The 23035-nt window shown below is 32.5% G+C and overlaps 1 protein-coding gene and 1 long non-coding RNA gene across 2 annotated transcripts; one reads left to right on the forward strand and one right to left on the reverse strand.

Moving 5' to 3' along the window:
* The first annotated feature begins 9119 nt into the window (after window positions 1-9119).
* LOC121230366 (uncharacterized) lies at window positions 9120-10049 on the forward strand. The gene is made up of 2 exons (XR_005928312.1): window positions 9120-9544; window positions 9793-10049. It is a non-coding gene; the product is annotated as an uncharacterized lncRNA (long non-coding RNA).
* Window positions 10050-10686: 637 nt separating this feature from the next.
* Window positions 10687-13950, reverse strand: LOC121230367 (probable eukaryotic translation initiation factor 5-1). The gene is made up of 2 exons (XM_041114985.1): window positions 13641-13950; window positions 10687-12584 (listed from the first exon to the last, which is right to left on the reverse strand). The coding sequence occupies exon 2, from the start codon at window positions 12264-12266 to the stop codon at window positions 10929-10931; it is 1338 nt and encodes a 445-aa protein (XP_040970919.1). The 5' UTR covers window positions 12267-12584; window positions 13641-13950; the 3' UTR covers window positions 10687-10928.
* Window positions 13951-23035: the final 9085 nt, after the last annotated feature.

The following is a 23035-nucleotide window of genomic DNA, read 5'->3' on the forward strand; positions in this document are numbered from 1 at the left end:
TGGTGTATGAAGCGGCCTCCACCCACTTGGTGAAATAATCGATGACCATAAAAATGAAACGATGACTGTTAGAAGCCTTCAGTGAGATCAGCCCAATGACATCCATGCCCCACATTGAGAAAAGCCATAGGGTAGTCATAACATGAAGAGGTGAAGGAGGCACATGGATCTTGTCACCATAAATTTGGCACTTATGGCATTTCTTGGCATAGTTGATGCAATCTCCTTCCATTGTAGACCAGTAATACCCGAATCTCATAATTTGTCTGGCCATTGTGAACCCATTAGCATGCGACCCACAGATACCTTCATGGACTTCTTCCAAAATTTTCTTTGCTTCTACAGCGTTAATACATCTTAGCAATACTTGGTCTTTCCTTCTTTTATACAGGATTTCACCATCTAAGACATAGTCATCGGCCAGCCTCCTCAACATTTTTTTATCATTTTCAGTTGCCTGACCAGGATATACACAATTTTTTACATATTGTAGAATATCCTGATACCAAAGATGATCATCCCTCTCCTCCTCTACGTTGATATTACAACAATGAGCTGGAGCATCGCAAATACTCATCTAGATTGGCCTCATGTCTTCTTGTTTATTTGCTCTGATCATGGAAGCTAGCGTAGCTAGGGCATCAGCCATCTAATTTTCGTCACATGAGAGATAATGGAAGGTGATATCATCAAACTCCTTGATTAAGTCCAGAACCAGCTCTCAATAATTGATCAACTTTAAGTCACTTGTTTCCCTTTCACCTTTGAGTTGATAGATCACTAGTGCAGAATCCCCATATACCTCTAACATCTTGATTTTGCGCTCTACAGCCGCATAGATACCCATGATACATGCTTCGTATTCTTCCATATTATTTGTGCAATCAAAATCCAATTTACAAGTGAATGGATGGTGATCTCCATTTAGGGATATCAAGACTGTCTCAATTCCATTACTAACGGCGTTTGATACTCCGTCGAAATTTAGTTTCCAGGGATGATCTTCTGGAGAGTCTTCTTGAGTGGATACCATATACATTAGATCTTCATTGGAAAAATCAAAATCCAAAGGCTCGTAATCTTCTAAAGCTCTGCTGGCCAGAAAATCTGCTATTACACTCCCTTTTACAGCCTTCTGGCTCACGCAAACTATGTTGAATTTGGAAAGCAAAATTTGCCATCGGACCATCCTTCCATTCAGAGCAGCTGACTCCATTATGTACTTAAGAGGATCTAATTTCAAGATTAACCAGTATGGTACAGCATGTATTGCCTCAATCTCCAAGTTGTCCAGACCAAAGCACAACATAGCTTCTCAATTGGCGAATATCTCATCTCACACTCAGTGAATTTCTTACTGAGGTAGTATATCACCTTTTCTTTCTTTCATGTCTCATCGTGTTGACCAAGCACACATCCCATTGAATAGTCAAATACTATCAAATATAGTATCAATGGTCTACTCGGGTTGGGTGGTGTTAACACTGGGGGATTGGACAGATATTGTTTAAGTCAAAAGTCTTTTGGCACTCTTCATTCCACACACCTGGGTTGTGTTTCTTGAGAAGACGAAATACGGGATCGTATTTCTCAGTTAGTTACGAAATAAACCGGGCGATGTAATTTAGTCTTCCCAAAAAACCTCGAACTTTTTTTTGAGTGCGTGGCGGGGTCAATTGTTGTATAGCCTTGACCTTTTGGAGTCGACCTCGATTATCTTTTCACTGACGACGAAACCGAACAGCTTTCTTGATCTAGCACCGAAAGTACATTTTGTTGGATTGAGTTTTAGCTGGAACTTTTTCAGCCTCAAGAATAATTTCCTCAAAACCTGTTTGTGCTCTTTTTCTGTTTGGGATTTTGTGATCATATCGTCGATGTAAACCTCAATCTCCTTGTGCATCATGTTGTGAAACAATGTTACCATAGCTTTTTGATACATTACTCCCATATTTTTTAACCCAAATGGCATCACCTTATAGTAAAATATTCCCCACAAGGTTATGAACGTGGTTTTTTCCATATCTGCAGCATGCATCTTTATTTGATTGTGTCTCGAAAAACCATCCATAAAAGAGAACAATGAGTAACCCGCCGTATTATCCACCAGTGTGTTAATATGGAGTAGCGGGAAGTTGTCCTTTGGGTTAGCCTTGTTTAAGTCTCTGTAATCCACACACATCCACACTTTTCCATCTTTTTTAGGGACGGGGACGACACTGGCTACCCATTCCGAGTAATTCACCACTTGTAAGAACCCAGCATCAAATTGTTTCCTGACCTCTTCTCTTATTTTTACTGCAACATCAGGTCTCATCCTTCGAAGCTTCTTCTGAATAGGCTTGCACTCTTCTTTTATGGGGACTCGATGTACCGTAATATCAGCGCTTAAACCAGACATGTCCTGATACGACCACGCGAAGACATCTTTGAACTATTGCAGTAATTTAACGAGGTCTCGCCTTGTTTACTCGGTTATACAAGTTTCGATTTTCATTTTTTTCCCTTCTTCTAAAGTCACATTCTCGGTTGTCTCCTTATGGGGTTGAATATGTTTCTCTTCTCGTTCTACCATCCTTAACAAATCCGGAGATATCTCACAATATTCGTTATCTTCAAAATCCTGAGATACACATATCTCGCTTAAAAGGAGATCCTGGGTCCGTAACAATGTCGCTCGTAATGTTGATATCTAGAGACCTATTATAACACAAAAGAAATATCCAAAGAATGAATCGAATGGTGGCTTATTTGTATGGCATGATTATGAATATAATGAGAATATGAAAGAATATTTGCCCAGAATGAGACACAAGAATGCATTTTTTATTAAATAAAAATGTTTGAACATGAGCCTATTTCACAAAAGATTCTTATTTTTCTAGGTTCAAAATAATAAATGTGTTCTAAACATTACTCTGTATTAGCTCTAAGAACTATAGGAATTTCTTCCACAGTCCAATTGTTTAGAACACTGCCAGGCTCATAAGGGTGAATGCCTGATAAGTCTCTTTCCCTCACTTCCTCCTCAGGTAGAGCGTTGATGCTCAAATTTCCCATCAAATCTTCAGTTATCTCTTCTCTTGTCATCTTTGATTCTGGATGAATAATTCCTTCTGACACGAATGTATTGGATATGTGGGGAAAGGTCATTGACTCCCACTTGACCTCTGTCTCACTCAATCGTGCCCTTCGTCTATCTTATTTCCTCTATAACTCTTCCTTTCTTTATCTGGTGTCTGGTTTATAATCCAAACTAAAACGATCCCGCTTACCAACTAAACCTGGCACTTTGACCCGTCCGTGGAGGTATTTTCCCAGTCCCTTTCCATGTAATGCTTATTTTCCCATCATCAGTCGTAAGCTCATCCTCGTAGCTTCGGATATTTTTGGCATTGGGATCTTGCCTCATTCGATAATAAAAGTCACATTGACAAATTCCAATGACTGAAAGGAACACTCAATTGCTTTATCATTCTCGATGTACGGCACGTCACTTGTAACAGAGGCGATAATATCCTCTTCTGCATTTATGGTTATCAATCGTCCCTCCATTACTAATTTCAGCTTCTGGTGCAATGATGATGGTACCACTCTCGCTGAGTGAATCCAAGGCCTCCCTAGTAAACAATTATAAGAGGGCCTGATGTCCATTACGAGAAAGTCTACCTCGTACGTGTTAGGTCCGATCAGAAGGGAGATCTTAATTCTACCCATTAATTTACTCTCGGTGCCATCAAACACTCTCACTATGTTCTGGCATGTCTTCATATGAGAGCTATCTATAAGTAACCTGTTCAATGTGGACAGTGGCAAGACATTCAGCGCCGACCCATTGTCAATCAATACCCCCGGTAGTGTATACCCTTTGCACCGAGTGGTGATGTGCAGAGCCTTGGTAGACCCCATGTCACCTGACGGTATCTCATCATCACTGAAAGAAATGAAGTTATCGGTACTTATATTGCTGACAAGACGGTCTAGCTTGTTCACCGAAATATCCTCAGTAACATAACTTTCATTCAACACCTTTATCAACGCATTACGGTGTACCTCCGAATTTTGGAGAAAAGCTAGTCTGTTACGCAAATAAGAGTTGGGGAAGTCGCTACGCAAGTTCAAGTCATACATTATGTCCGTTAAATGGCCATACTACTTCATGAAGGCCTATGCTAGGTCCCTCCACGATTTAATTTAGGTGTGACTTAGTTGATTGTACCATTTGGCCGCAGCCCCACTCAGACTATCTTGAAAACAGTGAACTAGCAACTGATCATTATTGACATGACCAGTCATCTTTCGACAAAACATCGTGATGTGGGCCTCAGGGCAGCTGGTTCCATTGTATTTCTCAAACTCCGGCATTTTGAACTTCGGAGGGAGCACTAGATCTGAAACCAAACTCAACTCTTTAGCATCCATACCACATTGATAATCTGCACTTTCCAACACCTTGAATTTCTCTTCCAGTCATTTTTATCGGACTTCCAGCTGCTCTGGGAGTTCTTCTTTTGCCTTCCCTACTTTTGCAATCTCATCAAAGTCGGGGACCGAAAGATTTGCCCGATCATCCTCGAGTTTAGAACACGAGCCCGTTGAGAAATTCATTGATGCCGAAATACTAGCCTGATACTGGGGTTTGATATTGACAGACACCCTTTGAGGTGGTACTGGTGTATTCACTAGGGTGAAACCTAGAGGATAAATAAGGATCTCGCTATCGCCATCTGGGTTGACCATAGGGCTCTTCCCTTTTCCTGGCCCTCCGAGTAACAACTGAGTTAGTTGATTCATCATGTGCTTCTATGATTCTTGCATCTGATCTTTCATATCCTGCGGAATCTTGGCCAGTTGCTCTTGTATCTGTGCTTGCAGCCGCTCGTGCATTTCTTTCTCCATTTGTTCCAGTTTTTTCAGCTTTTGATCCATAATTTTGGTCTTTTTTCGTGTATAGTATTGATGTTTCAGGGTAACTATAATATAATTTTAGATTGATTAAGGCATTTTTTGAAATTTAATGCATGTGATGTGATGAAATGCAAATGCATGAGATGAATGCAAAACTAAAAGGATGTCGATTCTGATCCAATTCCATTTAGAAACTTTCTTAGACAACAAAATCCTTTACATAAAACAGATTATATATACGAATTTGCCCTAATACTCAAAGTTTTAACTTTCTTAAGAAGGCAAGCCAGCTCACGACCCCGGTCTGACTCTAACTCATACTTCACACTTAGCTCATCAGCTTGAACTGCTAAAGTCTGTAAATGATCAGCCACCAATCAAATTTGTCCCACGGCTTCGCCCATGATATGATCTCTATCCCTGACTTGGTCCTGCGATCAACGGAGCTGTTCCTTCCATTGCTCGTTATTCGACTCAAAGAATTCAATTCAAAGTTTACAATTCTGCAGCACAGCCTCAAGTTCTTCTGCCTTCCCCTTCAAAGCCTCGATCCTGCTCAAGCTTACCCTTAGTTCAATGTCAAAGTTATGACCACGACTCTGATGCAGCGCCCTTTCTAACTCTGTTACCCGAACTACTAATATCTGGTTCTCATCTTGGCTTTCAATCAAACTCTTCTTTAAGGCACTTTCACGTGCTCGAGCATCGTAGAACCTCTTCTCCCACTGATCAGCTCTAGTCTTTTCCTCTTGAACTTTTTGTCGCCACTGTTCCAATGTCCTTCCCAATTCGGCTGTTCTCATTGACATATGCAGCTTTTTGTAATCAGTCTTCAAACTGTCCAAGTCCTCTTCGGCCTTCCTCTTTTCCTTTCTTAACTTCTCGGCCTCGAGTTTCTGAACATCAACATCTAACCTCAAATGTAACTTTTCTTCTTCCAACTACTCTATCTTTTTTCCTAACTCTAAATTTCTCTTCTCGAAGTCTTGCTTGATGATTTCTAGCACGGAAGAGATTACTTGTAGGTATTCATCCATCGATTTGACGCCTCCTAAACTCGACTGAGGGATATTGTCATTGATCATTCTGTGCAACCACCCCTCGTGTTCTGGGGTTGTCATCGAACCTACAACCAGCCTCTTCATCTAGAGTGTTTGTTTTTAGGAATCAACAATCTCTCGAACCCTCTTCTTATAATGGTCCCCCTATACGAGAACTCGCTCCGAGCTAACCCATGCGTTATCGATATGAACTGTCTCGATATGTATTGCCTCAACACAAACAAAGGGGCATATTCAACGGCTCCCTAAATTTTGAGTAGAGGTACCCAATCAAAAATCACACACCGATAGAGAATCTCGTCGGGAACCAACTAAAGAGCTTTCCACTCAACGTCTTCTTTCTGGAGATTTCAAAGGACCGCGATCCAATTCTCCTCTGATATATCGTCTCTCCTAGGCGTGGCTGTTATCTCCTTTAGCGGGGAATAATTTTTGGAGAAAACCCGATAAGAAACTTTATCCACCTTCCACAAATGGCTATGGAACCATACTAACAATAACTGTGCGCACCCTATAAATCTGCCCTCTCCTGCCTTCCGACGTGCACTCAAGGATCTAAACGTCTCAGCTAGAATCGCTGGCACCCGTATGGCTCCTTTGTCAAGCCGATCAATAAATCGGTCACTGCTTCGTCTATATGCCTTAGAGCTTTGGGGAAAATTACTAAACCATAGATACTCAAGGTGAAGACGTCAACCTCCTTCTTCATATCTAGATGTGTTACGATCAGATCCCTCAAACTCACCCAAAGAATACATTTACCATCACATTTTTGCTGAATTCGGGCTGTAACCCACTGTTCACTCATCCCGGTGATACTCATTAATTTCTTTACAAAAGGTTGGGCATTAGCAGCCTTAAAATAAACTCTATCGATTTGAACCTTTGGACAATAAAGCAAAGCTATATACTCTTCCACAGTAGGTACCAAGTCTACCTTCCCAAAAGTGAAACAACTATATGCGGGATTCCAAAACTGAGTTATGGCCCGGAACAAGTTCTTGTCTACCTTAATGTCGAGCAGGTAGGGTAGGTCGCCAAAATTTTGATAAAATAGTTGCTTAGTCTCATCGCCCCAACCGGCCCATATATCCTTCAATTCCTGAAACTCATTCTGTGTCACGCTGATACGGGTAAAGTCCCACAACTCTAATGTGTACCCCTCAGCTAGGCTATCCCCTTTCTCAAGTTGCATATTCTCTGACCATATACGGACAGCCGCATTATCTTCTACTTTATCAAGGAATTCACTTTCCATAGGAAGCTCTCTGACTTAGTAACTGAATAAAAATCGACACCTCCCTAAATATGAAATGATATGAAATTATGGCCACATCAAAACATAACGAGTTAGTACCGAATAATAAAATCCAAAGTAAATAGAAAAATAGTCGAACACTTATCTGGGCAATCGCTAAGGTTTAACATAGCTATATCTAGGGTGGACCCCTAGGGTTCACTATATGTGGCTCAGTTCTAAAGAAGAAAGTACCCGAACCAGTAGATTCCTCAACCCTCACCCATTATAGGCTCATACGGATCGAGTTCGATTCAAGGGGACACATTTCCCTATGGCCATGCGGAGGTGAAAACCTCACGAAGACATAGGTACGGAAGTATCCCGGAAGCAGTCCACTATCCCATGCGGAGGTAAAAACCTCACGAAGGCATAGTTTATCACTCTCACTTAAAAGGTACGACCACAACGGTCATGCAAAATGATGTGAAGAGATATAAAAAACTCAAAATACAAAACATGAATAAAATGATGAAAACCATAAAACCCATGAAATGCAATGAAAATAATCAATTTTCGACAAAATGACAGAAAATAATCAATTTTATGGCTTTACTCTCTTATTGATGTCCCTAACGAAGTCGCCAAGCTATCGAAACCATTTTTATTCTAGAAAAACGGGGATCGACTTTAAAACATAGTATGGAGTCGCCACCAATCCTTTTTATTTAAGTGTGATCGGGTCACCTTGTAATCAATCATTCTAATAAAGCATTCTGGTTTATTAACACAATATTTTTGGTCTATGAAAGATTAGAAAACGAGTTCGGGAGTCGGTTACGCGCGAGGAAGGATTAAGACCCTCGCAATGCCCAAAATCGGTACCGTATTGATCAATTAACGTCCTAATGTTGAAAATTTAGAAAAGATTTTAAAATACAATTCCTTTAAAAGCATTTAGATAGCTTGAATTGGATGTCGAGATTCTCTCGTTTAGAAGGAATAAAATATCTCATCCAGCAAGATTGGATACAATATTTCGAGCCCTCGACACAAGATTATCTCAGGATTTCCAAAACATATGCACTCGAAATTTAAAAAAAAAAAGGGATATTTGGCTATTCGGCCAAACGGTAAATCGAAACCCAGCACGATTGGGCACGATTTCTCAAACTTCCAAACACGAAATGTTTCCTTATGCTGAGGATTTTCTTTTTCTTTTTTAAAAACGCAAGCGGTTGTAAAATGAATGAAGATAACAATAAAATGTAGAAAATAATGATTGATGAGAGTGTTTTAAAAATATGCTAAAATAGGATATTTTTAAAGCAATAGATAGTACATAAGTAAATCCTCAAGAAAATCCAAATATGATACAGCATGAGGTTTATAATATACATAAATAAAGCTAATGTCAATTTTGCGTATGCAACAATATATAAAGGTGACCTCATTAAATATCTTACATAATTTCAAAACTATATTATATGAAAGTTTTTTTAACAATAAGAATAACAAAAAAAATAATAACATTAATGAACCACTATAGTATCTACAAATAATGGTAAACTAATAATAATAATAATAATAGTACTAATACTGCATATAAATAATAGTATAAGAATACAATAATAAAAATAGAAACGATAGTAATAATAATGTATAACAGTAAGGATAATAACAAAAATAATATTAATGAAAAGAATAAGAAAATATATGGAAAAAAATGTATTAGAAATAAATAATAATCATGAAATGATACTAATAATAAAAATAGAAGGTAATAAATAATGATAAAAATAATATTAAAGTGAATTAATCTAAAAAAACAAAAATAATGGAAAAGACTAAATTGAACTTAAAATGGGAGTTTGGGGCGAATTTGGAAATAGGTAAGAGGGAAAAAAACCAAATTGAATGCTCACATAAAAAGGAGGGACAAAAAGCGCAAATGATCCAAATCCCAAAAATGAAGTACGCAAACATTGGCTAAATTAAAACAGTGTAGGAGTTTCGGGGAAAATTTAAAAAATTTTAAGAAATACTGAAACACGGCTCGATTGAACACTAGCGCAAAGGGGGAGGACTAATTGTGCAAATACCCCATTTTGAGCCAAATGCATGGGTACAGCACCAAACGGTGCTGTTTTGTTTTGTCTTTTAAGTCAAAACAAATCTGCTTGAAATCATTTCAATTTTGTTTTAAGAAAACCTAATTTTCAAAATCCCTCCCCTTATCAGCCACATACGCCGCACGCCCAAACGGAGAACAGAGGCGATCCCAACCCCCTCCTGGGCCCGATCTCAACGACATGTCCACGTGACCACCGAAAGTCAAGTAAACTCCCTCTTTTAAATACTTTAGTTTCGTATAAATATAAAAAAAATCTAAAAAAAAAAGAAAAAAGTGGTAGAGAAATAAAACAAAATGAAACAAAGAAAATAAAACTACAGTAAAATCACCTTGATTTCTTTTTAAAATCTGTTTTACTTTGATTTCTCTCCTATTCATAAAAAAATGCCATTTTACAATATTTTCCAAAGGCTTTTATAGCCGATTTTACAACTTATTTTGCTTGTTTGCAGGTGCGTGGTAGGCATGGACTCTGACGTGGAGGCGCGAGTAGTGCGGGGGTGGAGGTGGAAGCCGTGTGTGGCGAGGGCAGTTGAGGGTTACAGCGCAAGGCTGGTTGCTAGGGTTCTGCCAAAAATGTTTTTTTAGTTTGGGCTTAAAAGTTGGGCTAGAGTTTAAATGTTTGTATTGCGCTGTTTGTATTTTGGGCTATGGTTTAAAATTTGGGTTTGAATTGGTAAACAAAAATGAACTATTTATTTTGGTTTTATTCAAGGGCCCAGGCTGAATTGAGCCATAACAACGATATTTTAATAAAAATATAAAAAACAGTTTATTAATATTTCAATATATTGCATTATAAATTTAATTTCATATATTTGAAATAAAAAAATAATTACGTACTAAAATAAATATTACACAAAAATATATTCGATTATAAAAAAAATTAGAAAAAAAAATGTCTTTAAAGATCTGTTTTTAGTTTTGAGTTGAAAAGCATTAACTTCAACAAAAAGAAATAAGAAACAAAATCTTATTAATTAAGAGAGTTAAAAGTGGATATGTTCAATGTTTAATTCATCGATACTAATTATTAGGAAGCTAATTATAACATACTTCTTTAAAAATTAAATCGTTATTTTTATCAACCTTATAATGAAATCGTTATTTTTATCTCAGAATTTTCTCATTCAAACATTTTAAAAGTTTGGACTAAATCAAACTTTTCTCCTCATTCTTATCCCTGAATTCATGTCGATCATAAAATTAATGTTAATATAGCAAGAAAACAACTGTCGCTGCAAACAAAACATTGTTTTTTTATAGAAATAATTAATTAAAAACATGAAAATTTAAACCAGGCTTAATGACGGTTTAAGATAACATAAAAAAGAAAAAGAAAACTATTGAGAAATAAAACAGTAAACTCAGTTAACACATTAGGGGAATAAACAATGACCAGTTCACACCATAATAAACCACAGAACAGCAGAGAGCACGTACGGGATGTAGCTCACTGTCTTTTATTCTAGGAAACACGACACAGGAAAGCCAAACACCAACATATAATAGAAGACGACGCTAATATTTATTGCACTAGAAGTAGAGGCTTAACATGGTAAAGACACCATACGGAGAGCTTAGGGATTCACTCGTCTTCCGATTCAGACTCGGCAGTCTGGAGCCACTCGATGAAGGGCTTGAGGTTCTTCCATATCTGAGAACCCTTATTGCTACCAGCTATACCCTTCTGGTACCACTCCATGATAAACTCTTCTTCCAAAATATCATCGTCATACAGCACTTTAAGAACCAATGCCACCTCCTTCGCCGCCTCAGGGCTAGCCTTGCTGCAAAAAGACTCGATAGAATTGAGGAGCACCACCTGAGATCGCTCTTCTTTGGTTGCTGCTACTGCTGCTGCAATGTAGTTCTTCTTTTTGGTTACTTCTTTTGCAAACCCTTTCCCAACATCATTGAAGAGTGCTATAAATAGAGCATCCATGACTTCTTTGGAGGTTCCGGTGAGTGAACCTAGGAAGGATTTAAGCTGATTTGGAGACGATCCCTTCTTGAAGTATTCCTTTATCTCATCAACAAGTTTATCATGAGCACCAACACCATTCTCATGAACCTTGGTCTCAGGCTCGGGAGACTTCTTAACCGACTTTTTCTTCTCTTCATCGGTAGAGAGCATCACCATATCAGCAGTAACAGCACTCAACTGCTCTTGGATGCGTTGTTGGGCAGCCGCAAGAGAAGTATCAGTTTGCCACTGAACATCGTCGTCGTCATCATCACCGGCAACCCGTTCATTCTCATCAGCCTGGCTATGTTCAGGGGAGTGATCTTCATCAGAATGTTTACTTTTCTTCTTGGTCACACCACCTTTGGCAGCTGCAACCTTCGTTGTAGTAGTGGAACCTTTCTTCTTTGTCTCTTTTTTGATCTTCTTCAGCTCTTCATCAGCAGCCTCACCCTCCTTGAGTCTTTCCTTTTCAGCCCTCCTCATCGCCTTCTTGTCTTTTGATGACTTCTTTGCCTCAGGTGGATTCTTAAGAATGAAAGTTGTAAGCTTATCTCTCATGTCAACATCAGAAATAAACCCACATGCAGCACATTTAAGAGTAATCATCTGCGTCTTTGTAATGACTATCTCAGTTTCTGGGTTCCCACAACCATAGCACTGAACATACTTCTTGATGAAGTTCTCAAGAAGCCCTGCAAGCTTGGCAGTTTCATGGGCACCATTTACCAGTGAAGTTCCAGTCTTCTCATCAAACTTGGATTGGGCTCCCAGTTCACAACCAAAATACTTTACAGGGTAAGAAGCAGGTCTAGCCAAAGCCTTAGCAATCTCAACCATGTTAACCACATTAGTCTTGATGCCATTTCCTCGTCCTTCAATCTTGGTTATCATTTTGGGCATCTTATACCTATAAAAGGCATCATCACTGTTGGAAGCACCAATATTCTGCAAAGCCATCTTGATCGAACTTGTGGAATAGACGTAATCACAAAGGAGGGATCAGATACTAGTGTTTCCAATTGTGGTAAGAAATCCTTTACCAGACTGCTTTCTTGAACTTGGAATAGGTCGCATAAAATGGCAACCAAATTTTTCTGTATTACTGACCTCAATATGCATGCAGATACCTTCCTTTTTTCTAGAAGTGGGACAGTATTCACCGAGCAAACCAATTGATGATAAAAAGAGAGAGGCCCGTTCAGACATAAAAGATGATTCAAAATTAATGCCCTCCACTTTGACAAACTGTCGACACAGCAGATCAATCTGCCAACTCTGATATTCAACAACAAAATTAATCCAGGAAAATGTTAAAACATATAAAAATCAATAAGTAGAAGTTCGTCAACATTGTCACTTCCAATAAAATCAACAACCAAGAACGGCATTACAATTTCCAATATAACATGTATACATCCAAAAGCATACAAAATCAATATATGCTTAAGTCTTAAAGGTCAAAACCCTATTTTGTATCTTAAATGGCTTCAAATTCTAATATGTGATTAAGATGTTAAAAACATACAGTCAATCCAAGCAAATGTTAAAGCATATAGTCAATCTATAAGCAGTAGACAGCTCATCAACATAAAGTTGATTTCATTAAAATCAACACCTGAAAAAGGAATTACGTTTTCCAATATTGCATATATACATCCAAAAGTAGAAAAACTAAATATCTGATAAAGGTCGAAAGCCTATGATTTCTAAATGCCTTCAGATTCCAATATTTGGTCCTCCAATTGGGGGATATCCACAAAATATTAGTATAAGAAATGATACTATCAAAATTAAGATTAAAATGTGAAAGGAAAAATGATTTGCTATATTAGGGGTAGATTAAAAGAAACAGAAAAAAAAAGGAAACCATAAACCTCCTAATCATATTAATGAGTGTTAAAGACGAGGTAAATTCAACAAAATATTAATGAAAAATTATTAAAAATCACAAAATCAGAATAAATAACTAACATTTTATTCAACGTTAAATAATAAAAAATAGAAAATAAAAAGTCATAGGATTCAACATCCGATCTACAATCATCTAAATAAAAAATTAGAAAATCAAGTTCAGAAATCAGAATATAATGGCTCTGACAAGAACCAAACTACATAGATCGATCATTCTAAGTCAAAACAAATAGGAACTTAAAAAGAAAAATTATAAATAGATCTACAACGAATCAAAAACAGAAAAAATAAGTAAATCCAGCTCTAGAACAAAGACACGAAAGATTAAAATCAACAGATAGGAATAAAATATTATATGAAATCGAACAGATTCATCGATAAGAAAAAAATAAGAACAGTAATTAGAAACAGAAATCATACCTTCTATGAGATGTGGAAAAGAAGGGGAGGAAGAGATTAGATTGGGAATTTGTGAAGAAAAACAGAGGTTGGAACCTTATTTTAGATATAGCGGATTTTGGTTGTGGAGGAAAAGGAGAGAAGCACGCTGCTTTATATATGGTGACGCTTAGGGCAAACTCAGCATCTTTCAACTTTTATTTTTCGAATATATTAATTATATTCTGGAACCGACTTTCTTATGACATTATTACCCTTACTTTTATTTTGTATTTACGGTTTTCTTTTTCTCTTTTTTCTTCCAATTTTTATAATTAATTTGTTGTCCACCCTATTTTTATAATTAATTAATTTTTTAATATTATTTTATAAAAAAACCCTAAAATATATGAAAGTAATTAATCCTATCTTTCATATTTTATGGTTAAATTAATAAAATTTTTGCTCAAATTTTTTTTCTTTATTTAAATAACTACATAATTTGCTTGAGCGAAAATGTAAACTTTCTATATGTTTAATATTTCTAGGAAAATTATCTCATATACCGTTTGAGGAAATTTTTTAAACTTCACAAATGGGTTAATGATATGACAAGTGTATTATAGAGTATAAAAAAACATAAATATAAATCAATGTAATATTTATCGTGTTCTCAATCCATTTGTAGAGTCTAAAAAACTCTACAGATAATATATCAAATAATTATTCTTAATTTAAGTATTATGCGCTTTATTTAAAATATATCTTAAAATTTTATAGACACTATTAAGATTTCAGTAAGTTGAACAAAACAGTACAACATAGTACATAATTTAAACTTATCTAGAAGAGTCAATTTAGAATGTGATGTATTGAGAAAGTCTTGGAATGGGTGGGAAAAATGATTATTAAAGTTTTAAGTAATTGATTTAGTTAGACTTTATTTTACAAAAAAAATTATATAAGTAAATCAACTGACAAAAATTTAATGGAATTTTATATGAAATTTGAATGAAAAATATAATCAGTACATAAAATAAATTATATAATAATATTATTAAAAAATTATTATGTTTGTAAAAAGCTTGCCAACTGCTTTCATAATGCTATAGTTTGTCTTCTTTCCCTTTTTTAAATTTTAAATCCTTTTCTCTCATATAAATATTTGCAAAATGTAATAAAAATTTAAAAGGATTTACGTTAGAAATGTAAGTGTCAGTATCAGTACCATTAATTTTTTTAATATTTTCTTTATAAATCCAAAATGCCCCTTATAGAGTTCATTCTTTAAATGATGGTGGAGTTCCTTTTTGCAATTTCACAAAAAAAAAACTTTTTTCTTTAGTGTAACGGAATATCAAAGGGTGAAAATGGAAATTAAATAACAGAAAAGAAAATCATCAAATATTCAAATTTAAAATTTTAAAAATGGAAAATTTACGTGGCACGCTACAGCGCAAGTAAAATCAAATTGAAGCTTTCAAATTTGCGTGTTTAATTATACTTCTTTCTAAAATAAACGTGTAATTTTGACTCATTTTCTCCTGGATGCACGCATTTAAAATTGTACCAAATAATTATTATAGTTTTTTTAGTTAAATTTTACTTTTAAAAAAAACATATATATTATTTTTATTTTTATTTTTTAAAAAAATCATCAGATGAAAAAAAAATTAAAAATAGGCAAATGCTAACACATAAATTAGATAATTAAGTGCGCATAATTTTAAAATTTTAAACTTTAATATTATAGTTGAAAACTTTTGCTCCAAAAAAAATATTAAACCAGCTTAAATATATTTGCAGCAAATTAAAATATTTAAAAAATATAAAATTATAAAATTTAAAACATTTTTTATCTCAAAATACGGATTATGAAAAAAAATCTTCGTAATAAAAAAATAAAATATCAAAATATTTTTATTAGTATAAACTATTAAAATAGTCATTTTTATTTATCTCGGGTTATATTTTAGTCACTTATATTTGAAATGTTACGTTTTGTTACTTTGGTTAATGTGTTATAACATTTTAGTCACTGAGCCGTTAATTGCCGTTAATAGTATAACCGTAAGCTGTCGTAGCACGTTAAATCATCATTTCAAACAAAAAATTTAGGTTAAATTTTATAATTGGTCCCCATATATTTTCGTTTTGAGCAATTTAATTTTTTTTCTTTTATGTTCTTTTTAACTTTTTTTTTATTTTTCATTCTCTTATGATTCTCCGTCTGTTTTCCTCCCTTCTCCATCTCTTTTAACATAGTTTTTTTTTTATATTTTTCATTTGTTAAAACTTTTTTTATGTTCATGAAAAAAGAAAATGTGAGAGCTGAAATCAAAATAAAACCAGCTTAACATATTCTCACCCCACAATTACAAAACATCATCATCCATCATCTCTTTAAGAACCAGTTTAGATCTCTCAATGACCTAGTCCACAAGCTCGTCCCACTCGAATACCTCGCTAGTTGTGACTTATGGCAATCAACCTTTAACAAAGTTTCCCGAGCCCATTTCCTTAACCTCCTAACCAACCTCCACAACCACCTTATTTATCTTACCTACAACATTTTCGCCCTCTCGAAATTACATTGTTTCACGGATTCTTCAAACAAGCTCTACACTCTCAATGACTAAAATGACCGCCATACAAAATTTACCCTCAAATTTACCCAAACTAGTTTGGTTCAATGCTCCATTTCTCTCTTCGGTTCATCTATACTCGGCTTTCAATCAAGATTTCTTGGGAATATTCAACAATATTTAAATCAATTTTATCGTTTTGCTTAATTTTATTCGTCAGAAAATAAAAGAAAGGGAAATAAGTAATCTACACGATTATGTAAAAGTTTGGAAACGGGAAAATTTTGTTTTGAATATAAAGAATTCAATTTATGTTTAGATTTGATTAAGGATATGGTTTTTTATATTGATTAGTTAGATCCAATTTTAGTTTCAAAATTAGGTTGTATTCAAAATCGAGATTTGATTAAGAATAATTGATATTCGTTTTTTAGTGAAACTTAATTTAGAAATCATGTGAAAGAAACAATGACTTAGCTTATTTGGTGAGTAAAGATTATGTTTCTGCAATGAAGAATATGAGAAGAGAGAAAACTAGAGGGGAATAAGAAAAGGAAAATAAAGAATTAAAAATTTAAGTTTAAATTATTCAAAAAATAAAAGCATAGGGACTAGTTTTAACAAATGGAAAACATAAAAAAATTACATTAAAAGAAATGAAGGAAGGAGGAAATAAGATGGATAAGAGAATGAAAAAAAAAAGAAAAGTTCAAAAAATATAAAAAAATAAATTACTTAAAACGAAAAAATATAGAGATCAATTGTATAATTTAACCTAAAATTTAATTAGAAACGATTATTTAACATGCCACATCAACTTAACGTTACACCGTTAACAAAAATTAACTCTCAGTGACTAAAATGTAACATTTTAAACATAAGTAACTAAAATATATATTCAGGCAAACAAAAGTGACTATTTTGATAATTTATCTTTTTTATTTTTAGTTAAGAATATTATAATAAAATACTTTGACTCTAAGAAAAGCTTTATTTGATGCTATATATATATATCTGAGGGTTTATTTTATTATGAGAGCTTTACTTTGATTACTTCGTCTTCAAGATAAACTTAGTTAAATTGAAAATTAAAATGGGAAATCTAACTTTGTTATACCAAATTCTTTAAAATGGGACAATCCTTTAGTACAAGATTTATGTTGGAAAATTGTGACCCAAACTTTACGAGTCTGATAGCCAGGGTAAGTGGGTATATTGATGGATTGCATCTAGATCTATTCATGGGTCAGGTTACTCAACCAGGTTTAAAAGCTCGTCCGAAATTTAGAAGGTTTTAAGTAAAAATATTAGGATTGAAAAATGGGCATAGATAAAAAAATCAAGCCCGTTTAAAATATGGGTTGGGTTCACACTTGAACATTTAAGGACCGACCCTGACCCATTTTTAAGTTTATAATAATTTATATTTTGTTATTTTTATATATTATGTAATTTAGAATACACCAAAAAAATAAACCTATACAAAATATATAACATTACTCTAAAGTAAACATTAAAATAATGTTAAGATGATTATATAAAAAAATTCAATAAATAAAAAAATGTATAAAATTAGTCAATATTAAAATAATATAATATAAATATTTTTAAAAAATTAAAAAATAATATGGGCGGGCATAAAATAGGCTTGGGTTAATCTTTTGCATATGGTTTCGGCCAAAATTTTAAACCCATGTTTTAGGCTAGGTCAATCTTAGACAAATATAAAATATATTAATATAATATTTAGGCCCGATCCAAACCCGATCCATACCTCTAATTGCATCTAAAAGTTGTTTATAAGACTGGGCCAAGTTTATATATATATAATACTAATATATTTTATATTTACTTAAATTTGATTTGATTTTACTTAAATTTGTCTATATTTATAAATGATTAATCTAATATTATTTTAGGTCAACTCATATTATTTTTAACACTTTTAAAAAATTATATTGTTTTTAATTTAACATTTATTAACTTTATATGTTTTTCTTTTATTATAATTTAATTTTTTTTATATTTCAGTATTGTGTATTTAACTTTTATATAAATTACGTCATTTTTAAAAATATATATTACAAATACCCAAATATAAATATATACTAGAAAGTAGGCCAAAACATTTATTTTTTAATGTTTTAACTTTATTTGTAAACCAACAAATTTATAAAACTAAACTTCTCTATTAAATTGTACACGTTTTTAAATATATTTTAATTAACTAATTTATTATAGTTTAAAAAAAAACATAAATGTTTATTTAATATACTTTAATTTATAGATACAATAAATTCTTGCGTGGCGCGATTATACAAACTAGTATATATATTAGTTTGTATATTTGTGTGATGCGAGGACCAATTGTATGTATTAAATAAAATATATTTAATTATTTTTACAAATCTATTTAATTTTTTATATTTCACTAATAATTTGATTGCAAAATTAAATCATGCTGATGTGTCAGCATGTAATAGGTGACAAATGTTTTAGAATATGTTTAAAACCAATTGTTACTAAAATTATTTCAAAATATATTTTTTATTGTATATAATAAACAAAAAAGTAAAATAAGTTTACTTCTTTTTTCCATTTCTTGCCGAATGAATTGGATAAAAATAAATATTATATTTATATTTGCTTAAAATTGGTCTCTCTATTTTTACAATTTATTTCATCACCTCTGTTAAAAAAATTAAGTATAATCATAAATTGAGTCCTTCAATTTTTATAACTTTTGTCAATTTGACCCTACTCTTTTTATTTTTATTCTCATTATTAAAAAATTATAGGAAATTAAAAAACACTAAAACTTAATATTAATCACCATTAGATTAGAGTTCATTAACTATTTAATTAATTATGAGTTTATTCTTACATGATTAAAATGTTGGGAAGAAACCGAACAACCGAAACAAAGCGGAAGCACAACCGGTGTTCTTTCTCTCCCTATAACTCCTGTCAAAAAAATTATGGCAAGCACAATAGCACAAGATATGTTCTCTAGCAACCTTAATCAACCACAAATTAACTAATGCAACCACAACAAAAATAAATAGAGACACCGGTATTTTTACATGGAAAACCCCTCTAAATTAAGGGTAAAAACCACGGGACTTTAGAGTCCGATCAAGAGCTCCACTATCATCAAATGTTCAACTACAATATCACAATATCAAGCCTACAACAAGCATTCAACTCCAACAAGGCTAACAATATGTAATCTTTAGCAAAAGAGAGAAAAATGAGAGAACATCACCAAAAAATGCAGCTGCTGAAAAATGGGTATTTTCGACGCTACAAGGCTCGGATGAAAAATCCGACCGTCTAAAGTCAAGAACACCTTATCGCCTAGCTGCTGTCCAAAAATCAGCTCAATCGAACCACGGATGAACCTTTGATTGAAGAGTTGATCACTGCTGCACCAAACTTTAAAAGCTAAAATTTTTCTTCTCTCTTTTCTTTCTGTTTTAATTTGAGATTTTTGGCTCACACACACAAAAAAAAAAAACTTTCTGCCCACTCTCACGTTAAAAGGCCAAAAAATTAGCTTTTGACAAAACCAAAAAGAAGAGACAATAAAATGTGGCAGAAATTATGGGTTTCTACATAGTAGGACCCATACCCAATATAAAACACTAATTTTCTCGATAATAAACTTTAGAAAAACCCCTCTCTTCCAACTCTTCCTACTTATTTCATATTCTCTCAACTCTCATGGTTTCCTGTAATAAACAAAAGTAACAAACAAAATGTCCACTCTCCTTTCTCTAAAAAAACGAAATCATGAAAGAAGAAAGGAAAGAAAGTCTTCATGTCCTTTGATTTTTTGCATGGTTTCCTTCGATTTCCAGATACTCACAACCTTCTTTGGTGCGAGGTCTTGATTCTTGAAACTTGATAGAGTACCATTTTCATTGAAGGTTATTCTTCAATTTTTGTGAATTTTTTTAAATATTATTTCTGATTATAAAAAAAATCAAGAACTTTACTTTAATTTTTTAATTATCCTAATAATGCGATTGACGCTAACAATAAAAAGATAAAAAAAAAATGAAATTCTATCTTGTCACCTAATCGAACTTTAAAAAATAAATTTCCAATTAAGTATTAATTTATTTGTATGCTAAAAACATGCAAAGTAGAAATATGGATGCAATTATTTTATTAAAATAGTTAATAGAATTATTATAAGTGACTCGAGTTGTTAAAGTTAAATGATGTGTTTTGATTAAATCAAATCTTTATAATCTATTTAAAAGTTGAGGTTAAGTTCAATTATTTATAATGTAAATTACTTAATATACACGATACTTATTGTTGCTAAATAAGAATTACAAGTTAAAAGCTCTAGTAGTAATGATTAACAGTAAATTTTATTTATTTTTTCTATTTTTAATTAGTTGGCAAGTATGAGAAAAATTTATAACTTTTTTTTTAAATTTTAATAATTAATGAAAAAATAAAAAATAGTAGAGACCAAACTGACAAAAGCTATAAAAGTTAAAGAAGATAGTTTTGTAACATAGTTAATGGAATAAGTTAAGTGAGCAACTAAAAATGAACAAATCGAAAAATAAGGAGATTAATTTTAAGCAAATAAAAGTGGAGGGACTAAATTAGTAGAAATAGATATATACAATGACTATTCTCAGAATTTAACAAAAAATAAAGGTAAATTCCATTCAAGTCAAGTCCATGAGTAGTGGCTTGAAGTGAGGAATTTTGACATGAAAAAAGTTTAATTCCTTTAACTAACCATGAAAATTGTTTTGACATGAACTTGACTTTTATCACAAATAAGGTTTAAAATTTGAAGGATGTCAATATCATACTAGTATGGAAGAAAGAAGCAACACAATTAGGAGAATGTCACCCGAGTTTTTAATAGCTAGATTGTTTGATTTGAAATTAGTAAATTTGAGAAGTTGGAAATATTATTGAAATTGGATTTGATATAACGGATCGTGGCGAACCTCTCTCTATGGCATAAAGTATTTAGAAGTGGGAGGTATAACAATCCTCATGCTCGAGTATTTGTAATCTTGTCCATTGAGTATCAATTTGTGGGATGTATCTTGTATTTATTGAACAGTTTGCAGGTACTTACTAAAGTCAGCCGGTGACATCATAACGAAAATCTTCCCATGTTGCGATGACGAACAATGTCATGACGACATGAAGGGGTAAAGACAAAAATTTTTTTAAGGTGCCAAAATTAAATTTTAAATTTTACAATAGTAAAAATGCAATTTTAACATTTGAATGGCCTATATTTTTATAATTTTTAAATGATTAAATCAAATTTTTATCAATTTTAAGGATCTAAAGTATAATTTTATCTTTACTAATTTAAAAATTAAAAAAAAAAATAGATTTGAAGTTTTTGCTAGCCCCTTTAGTTACACTCCTAACGACGCGAATGAAGATGTTATAATTTGACTTCCTATAAATACCAAGATTCATTTACAATTATTTTCAAAATCCGAATCTCACATGTATTTTAAAAAGAAACTATTTATTAAGTTTCACTAAACTTTCCTAAATTTGGGAAGGAATTTCGAATTTTTCATAAGATATATAGTTTTATTTGGTAAGTGGACAAAGTGTTTAAATTGCAAAGAAATTGCAAATGAATTCGTTAAGGTAGGCGGGACTTTTGGGATGTAAGAAATTGCAGAGAAAATATCAAAGGCTATAATAAGGCTGACAAAGTCTTTAAACATCTCATTTTACTCAAAGCTACTCATTGCTTTTTTATTATGTTAAACGAAGTTTCGTTTCTATTAAAATTATTTCCATTCATTTCACGATTATAAATAAATAATCAATCTCCACATATCTCAAATTCCTTCTAGAACAAATTTTAGGTGTTTTACTATTACGTTTAGTGATTAAAATAACATTGACCCAACCTAATATATCTTTCCAAATATAATAATCAATAGTCGATTTACCCAATAGTAAAAATAGTTTTGGAAAAAAATTTATTTTTTATTGCAGAGATTGTTTTATTTTTAACCTTTTTATTATTATTTATTTAATATTAATTTAATATTAAAAGGTGAATTACCAATACTGTCATTAAAAAGCAAATCCGTTAATTAGTAATGAAAGAAATACGGACGACTCTTGTCATTTCACATGATGTGGCCCCACGTGGCTCTAATAATTTGTTGTAGAAAAAAAATGGAATTTTAAAACCCACCGTTAACGTAATAACTTTTTCAACAATAAAATAATATAAATTTCTTTTCTTATTTATATATATTTATGTTTTGGTAAATCTAAAAATATAAATGGATAAGACGGAAATTATGAGTTTTTGATTGATCAAAGTCACCAACCAATTAAACATTAATTCAATTAAAAAATAATAAAAAATTATATTTTACAAAGTAATATATAAAAATCAATTAATAAACTTGAAAATCATAAACTTCAAAGCATAATCTTTTATAAATATATGTTATACATAATATTTGAGAAAGTTAGGAAAAAAATATTAGGTAAAAAATAAGCTTGGATTTACCTTTCAACTTTATAAAAATATCATTTTAGTTTTTTATTTAATTTTTCGTTTTTTTGTTAAATCACTCAAAATGAATGGAAAAGTCAATACTTGTTAACTTTGTTGATGTGGTATACATGTGCATTGTCACATGAATGATATAATTTTAAAAATTTAATTGAATGCTGATGTGTTATCCACATGTATATCACATCAACAAAGTTAGAAAAAAAGTTAACTTTTCAATCTATTTTAGAGTGATTTGATAAAAAACATAAATTTAAAAATTAAAAAAATTAAAAAATTAAATAAAAAGCTAAAATAATTTTTTTATG

This window comes from Gossypium hirsutum, chromosome A06 (genome assembly GCF_007990345.1).
Source record: "Gossypium hirsutum isolate 1008001.06 chromosome A06, Gossypium_hirsutum_v2.1, whole genome shotgun sequence".
In the NCBI taxonomy this organism is placed as follows: Eukaryota; Viridiplantae; Streptophyta; class Magnoliopsida; order Malvales; family Malvaceae; genus Gossypium; species Gossypium hirsutum.

Bases quoted from the DNA above. Each gene is read 5' to 3' on its own strand.
- LOC121230367 (XM_041114985.1), bottom strand. From the start codon at position 12,266: ATGGCTTTGCAGAATATTGGTGCTTCCAACAGTGATGATGCCTTTTAT.